Source organism: Bidens hawaiensis, unplaced genomic scaffold, assembly GCF_021521415.1.
Source record: "Bidens hawaiensis isolate Kalapana, Puna unplaced genomic scaffold, B.hawaiensis_p1.1 tig00008515_1, whole genome shotgun sequence".
Classification (NCBI taxonomy): domain Eukaryota; kingdom Viridiplantae; phylum Streptophyta; class Magnoliopsida; order Asterales; family Asteraceae; genus Bidens; species Bidens hawaiensis.
The window spans coordinates 171764-185568 of record NW_027491608.1 but is presented as its reverse complement, the minus strand read 5'-3'; the positions used below and the strand labels follow the sequence as shown (position 1 = coordinate 185568).

Here is a 13805-nt window from a genome sequence, read left to right as displayed (position 1 = left end):
TAATTAAAAAAACAATTTTATAGTAAAAAAAATAAACGGGTCTTGGGTCTCATAAAAAACATATAGCTTTTAAACCGGATTATAACATCTCATTTACTTGTGAAACAATTTTAAACCATAAGTATATTATTAATTTTCATACAATAAAAAAAATATAAATTCAAAAAATAAATAAATATTAAAACAAACAATATAAAACAACCCCCGTTGTACGGGGGATAAAAACTAGTACTTTCTTTCATATATGACTTTACTTTTATAATTATTCTCAGTTTCCTTATGAGATTGGTTTTTAGGTAATTAGGTTTTGGCAAGACATGCTAATCACTTATTAATATATATATTAAAAAGAAGATACAACCATACTCACAAAATTACTATTCAATTTACTATTCAATATTTTAATACTTTATTAATTATAACCACTGAATTATTAGCCATAAATTCATTGATAGTTTTAATTTATTTTCTTATTTACTTTTTGTTTTTACTAATTAAAATATTTAACAAACTATATATTTAAACACTAAATTTGAACAAATGTCGGTTTTACATGTTTTATATATCGGTTGGTTAAATGATTTTTAAAATTTTGTTTTCTTATTTTTTATAGTTCGTCTTTACAATGATCGGAACTTTTTTCATAATTACAAAATATCCAATCGTCGCATGGTTTTATATATGCGTTCAACGTTTGATACATTGGCTTAAAATATTATTATTTTTTGGCTTACTAATTTGTGTTTATGAATTTGTGTTGGTATTGCTCATACTAACCGAGTTTGCATTAGTTCACAACTGTAATGTGCGGGTTTTTTTGGTTCTACATATGATATAATTTTTTGTATTTTGGTATTGACATGTTTATTTCTTTTGTTTAGTTTCGACGTTGTAACTTGATATAAACTAGCTTCGCGTCGACTTGCTACGTGTTTATAATTTTACTTATGTTTTTTGTTCGACTTAACGGTCCCGTCGCGAAGCGTGGGTCCTAAATCCTAGTTTGGTTTAAATATAACTACACGAACAAACTATAATACGTACTAAACTTTTATTTAACTTTTAGTCTTTTATCATAGAATAATTTAAAAAATTATAAAGGCCCTAAATGCATATCTAATGAGTGAATGACATAACCATACTCCCCTCTTAGCTTGTTAGTGCATAAATATGTATAAAATGCGTGTATGATGAACTTTATTTTTATTTTATTCATCATAACGCTAAAAAAATGACAAGTTGTTAAGTCGAGCATGTTATGCTCATGGACCGTTCACCCCTCGTTAGCGAACCACAAAATTCTTCCATAGTCCTAGTCTCCTCTCTCTTCCCTCCCTCTTAAAAAAACAAATTATAAGGTTCGTGACCCTTCTCTTCCAACTTAGCGCCACGTCATCTACACGTTAGTTAAATAATTGGAAGAAATGCCTGACTGAGTTTATCTTTTATCAACATAGTAAGCTCAGATCATCCGATAGTATGATTTGTAAGCCCATTATATATTTACCTTTAATGTTCAAATATATTTAACCAACAATTCAGTAGTTATAAGCGTTGTGCACAGTTCGGTTTTGAGTTAAAACCGAAACTTTGATTTTCGAATTTTTGAAAATTGTTCGGTTTCGGTTTTGTCATTTGAGCTTGAAATACTTGGGTCGGAAAAAAGGCTCAAAATAACAAATTTAGGTCTAAATTATTTTGCTAATTAGTATCTAACTGATTATTATATATTTGGGGCTTAATATTTTGGTTATATATTTATACAATTTTTATGAATTACTTAAAATTAAAAAATTAAAAATCTATAAATTCAGTTCGGTTCGGTTATTTCAATCTTTATTACATGCAAAACGAAACAAAAATATAGAACAAACCGTCGGTATTTCTTTTGCTTTGTTTTTTTTTGTTTAATTTTTTCGGTTCAGTTTTATTACATGCAAAACCAAAATCAACCATAAATTCGACTCTTACAAAATATATACAACCAAACCGTTGGTTTTTGCTACAGTTCAGCTTTTTTATTCTGATTTTTTCAATATCAGATCGGTTTTTTTTTTTTTTTTTCGGTTTCATACTCACCCCTAGTAGTTGATTAACTTTTAGGTAACAGATACAAACTGAAAGTAATTAATAACAAACTACCTAATGATGATGACAAATTAACTACTGCAAGAAGAGATAAAGATCTTAATACATCAAAACACAACAATTTGAACTTATTCTACTAATGAACTTAATTCTACTAACTATATTACAATTTACCAATTCCTTTTAATCTAATTTCCATAAAGAACAAAATGAAACAGGCTGCCCTTTCCACCATAACCCTACAGACCCATAATCATCAACCTTCATTTCCCAGTGACTATCATACTTCTTCAACAACGCGCGCGCTTGATCCACAACATCCTCCTTAAACGCGTGTTCCACAAACCCGATACTCGTCATTCTCTCCCCCCATTTATCCTTCTTCTCATTCATTTCACACGGGTTGATCAACGCCTTTGCAGCTTCACATTCTATTAATGTTCTTTCGTCCGTTTCTTTCCCTTTAAACGCCACGCTTGCCGAGTCCAAGAAACTCCATAAGTAATCTAGGCTTTGAGAAAAACTTGAATCAAAGCTGTTGCAACTGTTCCAGCTGTAGTCTATATTATTATCGGTTATGATCACGCCTTTTGGATTCATGGTTCTCATGAGTTTCAAGAACTCGGTTCTGTTGTCGGGTGTTGTGTGATTGAGGCTGTGAAGTCTAAACTGACCACAAATGATTAATGTTTCATCTGGGGATGAATTGATGACATGTGAGTTTAGATTTTGTAACGGGTAGTTGTCTAGTCGGTTGATTTGTAAGTTGACATTGACGTCTTTAGCGAATCGAAGGATGTTTGAGGTGAAGTCGTAATCGGGTGGACAGTTTGCAAAGGGGATGTGATGGTTTTCGTGTGTTGGTGGGACTACAGTGAGTCGCACCAATGGTGGTGGGCCCCCTGGTCGACGGCCCAGTGATTCCAGAAGCGTGGGCCACTGGAACCCGTGTGAGACTCCAATATCTAGAATGTGAAGAGTCTTGCACGAAGTGTAGTCGTGCTCTGACAACACTTGGAGTATAGCGTTGTTGGCTATATTGTTCGGGACGGTGAACCATGGGTTGATGTCGTTAAAGTTGATTAAAGATCGTTTGAAGAAAGTAGGTGATGACGTGGCAAAAGTGGTGGTGGGGCCCACCGCCTTTGCGGGACGGTTGGTGGTGGTAGAGATATGACGGAGGAGGGCTTCCATCCCATGAGCTGCCAGACGGTAGTTGGCGTCCCCAGTTGGGGACGCCAATTCCTGGAGAACTAAAAGAAGGTGTTGGACACGCGTCTCGTTTCCTGCAGCAATGGCCGCAACACACGGGTTCAACAACTGCTCGGCCCACCGTCCGTCTTTGTTGTAACCGACATTACTATTATCCTTAGACGATTTTCCGGTCCCCTTCTTGTTTGCACTTGGTTTTCTCACCATCTGATCCTCTGGTGCTTTCCGTTTCTTTGACAGACTAGTCAGCTGTCCTGGCTGATCAGTCATAACAACTGGAACATTAGTTGTACTATTAGTTGTACTGTCAACAGTACTGCTCTCTACAGAGTTAGAATTTGAAATGATATAATCATCAATGGGGTCCAGGTCCAGACCCCACCACGGATCATCCATGATATCCGTGGGACAATATAGGTCATCTAGGATCAATGGCAAGTGCGGCATTGAATCTTCTAACCAATCCAAGATTTGACCCGAGTTGATATCTGGTTCGGGTTCCCTAAACATCATCGTTTCGGACACCGGGGTTGTGTTTAGAGGACAAGAAGGTAAGAACAAAGAGCCTTGCTTAATCATGGTACTAGTTTAAACTAAAAGTGTATTTTTGTGTGTGAGTGTGATTAGTTGTTGGTTTAGAATATATAGAAAGAGTGGTTGAGGGGGTATAATACAACATGTGTACCGGGCGTGCTGTCTTTTGGTACATATGATGTCTTCTTTAGGTACTTTTAATCTGGCTTCTTAATTAGTAATTAATTAATGTTTAATTAATAATCTAAACAGACAAAGTGGTAGTAGTTAATTTATATAAATTTGTAACCAGGACGGCAGTTTTGTTTCTTTACTAGTTCTTGTACTATAAATAATCACAACTGGAGGCACTTAAAACAAATGACTGGATGAGATGGCGTCATCATGTTTCTGCTTGGTGGATTTTAATTTTTAAATTAAATTATATTTTAAATATATAGTTTAACATCATATATAGTTGACTTTTTGTTGTTTTAAATAACCCAGTCCCAGCTATATGGAGGTCATTACCGGAAACAAAAACTTATAATTATAAGACGAAAGATGCCATTCAAAAAATTTCTAATTTAATCTAGAATATTCCATTTCATATACTTCATGTTACATATTTAATAGATGATCTTAACATTTTCTTTGTTCAACTTTAATTTGTCTAGTCAACGGACAAATAAGTGACATTGTAATGAAAATTATTGGCATCCAATGTACTCTAGTTAGTTTAATAATGATAGTAAATGATTAGCACGGTTTTGGTAGTTCCCATCTTTAAAGGATGATCGGGGCGTTCTTGTTTAAGGAGATCGGTATCGGCACTGATCCCTCATCGGGTATGGGAAACCAAATAGAAATGGAGGATGATGGATGATTGTGTTCTAATACATCAGGTAGTTTTGAAAGTAAAGGGCGAAACATGTTTTTCTTCGGGTTCTTGGTTAACACCCTCAACACCCTTAGAAATGAACGGACTAAGTAGAAACATTACAAATTAGGGATGAGATTTTTTTTCCTGAATGTCCGCACCCGTACTTGTTCAGTACCCGTATGTGTGTATTAGGAACGAGTATGGGTACCCAAATTTAATGATTATAGGTACGGGTACATGTACGGGTATTACAGATACCGATTAGTGTTTTGAATATGTAGGGGGTTTTACTATGTTTCCAACACTCATGACTTAACTTTTAAGTAAGATTTTCAGAACATAATATATATTAGTTGAATAAGTTCATTTTCAGTCTATATGTGAGTATTCATATATTTGTATTTCATGTATGTGTAATTGTGTATATCATTAAATAATATGTATTTACTTTCGATATTGTTTTTCTATAGAAATTGAGGAAAAATAAACAAAGAAAAGGAAAATGGAATGTATTTTGTATTATGGTTGATTTGTCCTTTTTTAGTTTTGCTATTATGTTTTGGTTGTGATATTACGGTTCTGGTTGTGGTATTATAGATAATTGATTGTTGGCACCGTACCATTACCGATATCTAGTTTAGTGGAGTTTAAAAAAAATAAAAATTGTGTACCAAAGCGAGTACCGTACCCAAAGTACCTGTAACCGTACCCGTAACCGTACCATATAATTTGGGTACGGGTACCAAGAGTTACTGATTTTAGGTATGACTTTCGGGTACAGATACGAGTACGGTCCCGAACTCTTCCCTATTGTAAATGCATAAAAATATTTTATTTATAATTAAGCATTACTAAGTTACTATAGCACTGATTATTATTTAAAATCTAACTATAGAAAGGTTTCAATTTTTTTCATGTAATGAGCGGCACATAATGTTTCCTTAAATTATATATTATATATATAGATAAAAATCAAATTTTGGTGTCACAAAAAACTAGCTATTTTAGTTTTTAAGATATAAGTTTCATTATTGTAACAATTATGTTAACCATGGTAAGTTGGCAAAAGTTGGTTTAGCTAATTCACTTTGGTCTTATGCTCTAGGGGTGTGTTTTTTATCTGTACCCGAATAAGGAACCCGAATCGAAGCGGCCCGAGACCCAAATAACCCGATCCGAATTCACCCGAACCGATTAAACTCCTAACCCGAACCCGAGATAAAATATTCGGGTCGGTATTTGGGTTGAAATACCCTTATTCGGGTTTACCCGAATACCCGAATAACCCGAAGTATGAAACATCGATGTATATATCCTAATTTTTATAGAGTAGTTTAGCGGTGAAGTAAAATAGTGACCATATGTATTCTTGTTCGGTTGTTCTCTATACTCCAGTTAATATTTGGATCTATCACATCGGATCCCAATGTATTAGTTACCATAAAGCATGTTGAGAATTTATCTTTAATTCAAAAACTTAAATAGTATAGTATTTAAACCAATATGTATTGTGCATGTTTCTTCAATCTACACAAGTATTGATCTATATGCTACAACACTCTATCCCTTCTAATGCATGATATGATAATTCATTATTGAATATGGTTGTATATTACGGTTTTATAATGGCTTAGAATATGTTTTTTTTTATATTATTAAAGGTGGATAAATTTTTTTAATTTGTTAAACCCGAAACCCGACCCGAATTAACCCAACCCGTTTAACCCGAAACCCGAACAAACCGAACTTATTTGGGTCGGTTCTTGGGTCAATTTGTTTTGAGCTCAAACCCGAACAACCCGACCCGAACAAACCGAAACCTGAATAAATAACCCAAAGAACACCCCTATTATGCTCCCCTGGTTCGAATCTTTTGCTCTTGACTATTAATATGAGGTTAGTTTTTTAATCTATTTATTGTTTTGCTTTTTGTGGGCTCTCATGTTTTTTTAAAGATAATGAATTTAGGTTCTTCTTTTGAAGGGGTGTTTCTTTTATAGTTTTTTAAGTATAATAATTTTACGAAATAAAATTTTAAATTTAGTTTTGGTATTGTAACGAACCTAAGTGATACCAACTAAATACACATTGACTCATCGCCACAACGGCCGAGCTTTTGTTTCTTTAGTTATGTACCGTAACAAACTAGCCAATAACAAAATTATCTTTTATGCTTACTTTTGGTACGATAACGAACCTGAAAGATACCGACCGAATGCGTGTCTATTGGCCTCTACAACAACCGTGTTTTGTTTGTTTTTTTAAAATATATTAATTTTTCAAAATTATTTTTTGGTGTTAGTCCAGTTCCGTGGCAAACCTATCCATACCGATCGAATTCCTGCCACAACGTCCGTGTCTTTCCAACCAAATAAACATGGTACCGGTATATTGTTTTATATATATATATATATTATGTTTTGTATCATAAGCTATACCTTTACTATATTGTTTTTCTAACATAGCATTGGACCGTTGGTACCGGTACAAACCTAACCGATACCGACCGTATGCCGCTTTGATCATAAGTTTTACGTGGACTGACACTATTTTGGGTGTTCACATATATATTTTTGATTTAGTGTAGGTGTCGTAACAAACTAAATCGATACCGACCGAATTTGAGTCAAGCCGCCACAACGTGGTGGTTCTAAACCTAGTTACTATTTAATTACACAACTCTTTTTTAATTTATTTATGTTTCGATGGAGAAACCGTCCATGATATATATTTTAATTCTTGTGAAAGGGTGATTTTCGTCGATTTTGATATATATATATATAATTAATAATATGTGGCTGTGTTTTGTTAATAGAGGTTTATAACGGACTAAGAAATGTTCAAAATAGAGTTAAGGTGAGTTTAATATTCTTGGTCAAAGTGATGTGTTTGAAATGAAACTAGTATACGAAATTAGGTGGGAAGTCATTTTAAATAGACGTAACCTTAAAAATCTTTATTGGTAAGGAGTAAAGACGTTTATTAGGCTTCTTTATCTTGTTACACTTTTTCTCAAAGTGGCCTAGAAAAATCGTAAGAAACTTACCTATCCTGACTATAGATGAGTCAAGACTCAAGACTCTTTTATAGGTGTGACATCTACCTCTGACTCTTCTGTACTCGGGGCTCTTTTATATCATGGGGCCTATGACATGTATGCATTGGCTCTTTTGTAGTTGGGACATGTTTTATGACCATTTTGCAGCCGTAACATAAAATTTCCAACTTTTATAAAGCCGGGATATATATCTTCTTGATCTTCTTACCTAGGGCTCTACTATAGCCATTCGCCCAAGACATGTATGTTCTGACTCTTCTGTAATCGGGACTTGTCTTCTCTGACTTTTTTGAAATTGGATGATCTCACGTGTAGAGTTCTATATTTCTATAGACGCCGCATCGGTTTTTGCATGTTGTTATGTGCCAGCTCAAAAGGAGCCTTGTTTGATGAGCTGATGTATCAAGATGTGATTCGTTATTTTTGTATATAATTATTTTTTAAAGGGGAAAGGTCTTAACTATCTTGTAAAACTTTTCGGTCAAAAAGAATGTTACCTACTTTTATAGATGTTTTGTCAAAATCCTTAGAAAAACCAAATACTAAACGTAAAGGTTTCATTAATAAACAATTCGATTTTGATTTACAAACAACCATGAGTCAATCCTGGATTTATCATACAACTTCAAGAACTCATGTACTTATATCAGCAACGGCTAAAAAGAAATCAAATTCCAAAAAAATCATAGGAATAACAATGAATACATCCCAACATCTCAATATGCTAGACTAGGTCAATCATGTCAAGTTGATGGGTTTCGGGTTGGTGGGTTAGCGTTTCGAGATTCTTCAACCCTAACCCAACCCATATTTTTATTCGTGTCGTGTCGACCCATTTAAATTCGTGTCGTGTTTGGCTTGTGTTTCGCGTCAACCCATTTTACGTTCATATACGAATATGAGTAATATATGTTAACTTAGTAATAAGTTAAACAATTAATTACTCTTATTCATATAAAACTCGTTAATAATTTGTGATAAATCTAATTGTTTTTGTATTTATCTCTCATTCCCAATTAACAAACTTAGGTTCACATATTTAACTCAAGATAAGAATAAACGAATGAAACAACCAGAGAATAGACAACTAGAAATAATAAAATGAAATGTTGTCAGTAAAAAGTAGATAAAAGTAGTGTAAAAAGAAAGTATTTTTATTTTTAAAAGTTAATTGATACATGAAAATTAAAAATCTATGTAGTTAACTTTAAAATTTAAATTTTTTATCTTAAAACCAAAATATTAACTTCTCTAAACTTGTTAACCGGGTTAAAAGGTATACCCACTTTTTAACAGGTCGGGTTGACTTGTTTTTTTAACGTGTCGGGTTCAAGTTGACCTGTTTAAGAAAATGGGTCGTGCCAGTCGACCCAACACATATACTTTTTCATATCAGATTTCAGGTCGTATCAGAAATTGACACCTTGATGCTCCAAATACATAACAAAATGTTGAGAGAGAGAAACATATAATGTGAACTTTTTCTTTCTCTTTAAATCAATTTTAGCCTCTTAACTTTAGTCAACTATAAAATCTCAAGTCCAACCACTTATTTATTTAGTCAACAATAAAGGTACAACTTATATATTAATTGATACTCTTTATATTCCAAACTTTTCATTCAATATGTGATTTTGAATTCAAACCCTGCTTATGTTAATCCACAATAGAAAACTGGCAAAAAAAATAAACTATAATCAAAACAATAACAGTACAACAAACTTGTGAACATGTTAAAGTCCTCAAGTTCAAAACAAATACAGAATGTCGTTAATCATTAAAAATTTAATGACGACATAAACAAAAAATTAAAAACTGATAATCAACACAAAGAATGATGTGCAAATAAAATGAAATCAACAAACTTAGCCAGTTCCACCAAGAACAACCTTGAGCTTCTTCACAGTAGCATCATCAAGGAAAGTGGTCGCCTCCACCAATTTCGACGGTAGATCGTTAGCAAACAATGCGAAATCAAGAATTTGTAGGCCAGGCGTCGGGCTACTGAAGCTCGCAAATGCAACCGCGGTAATTCCACCAGCATTTATCTGAAAATGCAACAACCCTTGTGGGAACACCATGATATCACCCTTCTTTAAGGTCTTCACATAGACGGTATTAGCCGAGGAGACAAATCCCGCGGTTATAAACCCTTGTGTCACCAACAAAAGCTCTGAACCACCGGGGTGTGTGTGGAATGGGACCACACCACCGGTGGCTAGGTCCAATCGGGCCATGGAGATCCCGAGTCCATTGAGACCGGGAAGTACAGTAGAGAATGCTGGAGTGACGGCTGCTTTGATGACGTTGGAAGTGTTTCCAGCACCCCTCAAGCTTGTTGACACAAAGTCATCTACAGTGACAGTGACAACAGGCTTGCAGGTGAACCTGATGGGGTGTCTGGACCTTTGAGGTCCGCGACACAGAAGTCCTGGACCGAGGCGTAGGCCGAGAAGGTGAAGAGAGAGCTAACAATCAAGAGAATGTGAAACATTTTCATGATGTTGGGAGTTGTTATGGTGAGTTTGAGTTATGGTTAAGGTTGGTTTATGTAAGGTGGGAGCTTGAAAAGGTGATCCATGCAAATTTAACTACAACCGTTGGATTAGATTGTCTAAAAGCCAAAAGGCAAGCTGGTTTGGTAGTGACATCCATGTTCCAATAAAGACAATAGAACAAATCATACCTTTTATAAAGCAAATTTTTATAGTAATTGCCTCAGATTTTTTCAATGATTGGTAACTCATTATTTTTTTTTACCATGAATTGTATTTTTCTAAGAAACTAGTCTCCATGCAAACATCTCACTTCTGGAATCCGATCTGCACCAGCCACAAAGCCGCTGTCGAGTTACCGTAGTGCAATATTGCCCATTGCTGGTCTGGTGGTCTCCAAGCAGACTGCCAGACTAACAGACCAAGCCCTTCTATGAGCACACAAGAGTTTATTTATTTACGTTGTTAGTTTTTATACTTTTATTATTTTCACTCTTTTGTTTGATGTTATTACTGATTTTTTTTCCTGCAAGATTAGTGATTTGGTGTAACCATTCTTCCTGTGATAGTTTTGTTATTTTTTTGCAGTAATGTTTATTATATTTTACAATATATTTTTGTTTAGGCAAAAACATTAGATTGTCATATGTTAGATGCTATTAACTATATCTTTTTTTAAATTATTGTTAGGGAATATGGAAGGAGTTTTAAAAGATACTTTTAACACTAAAATGTTCACCTTCAAAATTTTTATAATGTAATGTTCTTCATATCTAATAACATTATATTTTGATTATATACTACCTTAATTTTAGTGACCCGGACCGGCTGAACCCAAAAAAACCGCATGCGAATACATGATCAAAATTTATGGTTTGTCACTGATTGCCATGCATTTTTTTACAAAATGTAGCTACTAGCTAGGCTTAAACCTCAAACCTAAAAACATTTCCCCCTAGGCTTATCAAACCATCCTTAATCATTTTGTGCATACAATTAAATATGAAATGGCTGATTAGTTGTGTGAAGTACGGAGTATAAAAAGATTAATATCTCAATGAGGAATTTTGTAATTTTGATAATTTGTTTATCAAGTTGTGATATAACAGGATGCATGAGTGAATACTGAATAGTTTTGAGAAGATAATGAATGGATGGATACAGCTTTCCTCATCTACTTAAATATCTACAAAATATCTATGTACTTAAATATCTACAAAATATCTATGGTCATAACTCTCTTATAGCCAATATGCATGATAGTACTTTTTTAAGCATTATATATTTTCTTTTGTATTAACTTAAATCATAAATGTTGATCAACTTAAGAAAATCAAATACTAATTCTATTTAGGTGGATCCGAAAATTTTCATAAGCGTTTTCATAAGTTATAACTAAAGTTCGTTTGTTTACAAAATTAGTTGATTTAAAAGTAAACGTGCATATAAAAAACTCTTTTTGGTCTAGAGCATATGTAGCTCGACCCGCTCATTCATTGCATCGCTTATGACAATTCATAGGGATGGCGCATACTGTGGTCCTTGAGTGCTCGCACATGGGTTAAATCATAAACATTGGTTAAATTGGGAACATAAAATTAAATTGCTAATAGGGGTAGAGCCTCAAAGTTTCCTAAGCATTTTCATAATAAAACTTGGTAATGTTTGTTTACAAATTAACTAGTTGATTTATCATTAAACGCGTAGATAAAACGTTTATTCGGTCTACGGGTTCAACTGAACCCGATGGACGGAGCATATGTAGCTGGATCCAGACAATTGATAGGTGAAGAGGTAGGTCCCAGCAGAGCCCAGTTGGACCCGCAAGACTCACCTTGAACAGGGACGTCTGCGCAACGACCAACTGCTCCCGCAGGACCCACCATGCTCAGAGAAAACCTTACGCGCAGTACGCCAGCTGTACCCGCAGGGAAAGCCTCCCAATGGTGAAGTACCCCGCCTGTTCCCGCAGTTGCGGATACAAGCCATCAGGGAAGGCTACCCGCACTAACAGCAAGGCTACACGCACAAGGCACTAGCTACTTCAGTAGTCACATGAAGGAATGAGCAAGGCGGGAATACTCCCGCCTAAATGAGCCAGTCTGTATGCTTCTGGAAGATTTTTTGTACTATACCTACTAAGGTATGGGCAGAACAGACGATTTGACCAGAACAGCCCATGAACCAATCACAGGGTGACAGCTCACCGACAACAGTACGAGGAGGAGCACCCTCTAGTACTGTTTGTCACTATTAGCCGCTGCCTACTCACCAACCCTTACTATAGGACGTGCGCAGCCTACAGTTGGTGGAACAGTGCATAGCCGGCAGTAAAGGAACAGTGTACAGCCGACCTCGTTACTGTCAGCCGTAGCCTATCCACCAACCAGCATGGCCTGTGCGTAGTCCACTGTTGGTAGAACAGGAATACTATTCAGCCGGCTGTACCTTCTAGGAAACCTACCTTCGGCTATAAATACTCCAACACCTTGGAATGGTAAGGACATCATCTGATATCTCATCTTATCTAGCAATCTCTTAATATACACTTATATTCAGAGCAATCTAGTCTGATTCTCACGCCGGAGGGTGGTCACAAGGAGGAACCCCCCCCTTCTCAGTGACGAGCTTACGGTGTCTGTTTTGCAGGTCATCTGAAGAGCAACCTTCCCTGCTGAACCTCATCCTCGTGGGAAACATTACTTAACCCCCAGATTATCTATAATCTGCCCCGGGTCACTTAGTGTTTCTTCAATAGGGCTTGTGCATACTGTGGTCCTTGAGTGCACATGGCAATGGAGTTAAGAAAGTCCATAAGATGATAAGAAGACATAGTGAGACAGCTAATAACTGGTGAGAGACTTTATTCTAGTGTTGTTTTGTAGCACAATTTTAATAGCAAAAAAATAGTTCTTTCATTTATGTATGGCCATACCTAGTTTCCTTCTGGGTAAGGTGCTTTCTGATTGGCTGAGCAAAGCCAAAAGGGGCCCACTTTACCTTTTTCCAAATTGGTGTTTTTTTTTATACATCAAATTAGAAATCTTCCATATAATTTTGTTTCGTTTGTTAAGATAGACTGTGGTTTTCATTCATGGGGTTTGTCTCATGTGGTTTGTCAAGACATGCAGCTTAGTCTAATAGTTTTAAAATTTTGATTTTTCTCTATGTGGTTTCATTTCACTTGCAACAATCTCATTAACACCGTTAAGTCTGGTCGTTAATCCATTAGCGCATCGCTCACGTGAAAGGCAGTTTTGCCCCCCCCCCCCCCCACAAAAAAAAAAAAACCACAACCCCTCACGTGGGGGGCCTTGTAAATTAGGGGAGAATAAGGACAAGCGTGCCACTCACGTGAGGGGCACGCGGATGGGTTTAACGAGAAAACTTAACGGAGTTAGTGTAGTCGGGTTTAACTGCAAGTGAAATGAAACCACATGGACGAAAATCGCAAATTTGAAGATACTGGACTAAAACTGCATATATGGACAAAACACATGGACGAAAACCGTAGTTTACTCTATTTTTTTAAGTCGTTTTTAACCGCTCAACCGAA

General features: G+C 35.5%; 1 protein-coding gene and 1 pseudogene across 1 annotated transcript; both read right to left on the bottom strand.

The window, feature by feature from the left end:
- Nucleotides 1-2088: 2088 nt before the first annotated feature.
- LOC143529195 (protein NODULATION SIGNALING PATHWAY 1-like) lies at nt 2089-4061 on the bottom strand. The gene has a single exon (XM_077025033.1). It carries the CDS (start codon nt 3877-3879, stop codon nt 2272-2274), a length of 1608 nt encoding a protein of 535 aa, XP_076881148.1. The 5' UTR covers nt 3880-4061; the 3' UTR covers nt 2089-2271.
- Nucleotides 4062-9429: 5368 nt separating this feature from the next.
- Nucleotides 9430-10266, bottom strand: LOC143529194 (auxin-binding protein ABP19a-like; annotated as a pseudogene).
- Nucleotides 10267-13805: the final 3539 nt, after the last annotated feature.

Bases quoted from the DNA above. Each gene is read 5' to 3' on its own strand.
- LOC143529195 (XM_077025033.1), bottom strand. From the start codon at position 3,879: ATGATTAAGCAAGGCTCTTTGTTCTTACCTTCTTGTCCTCTAAACACA.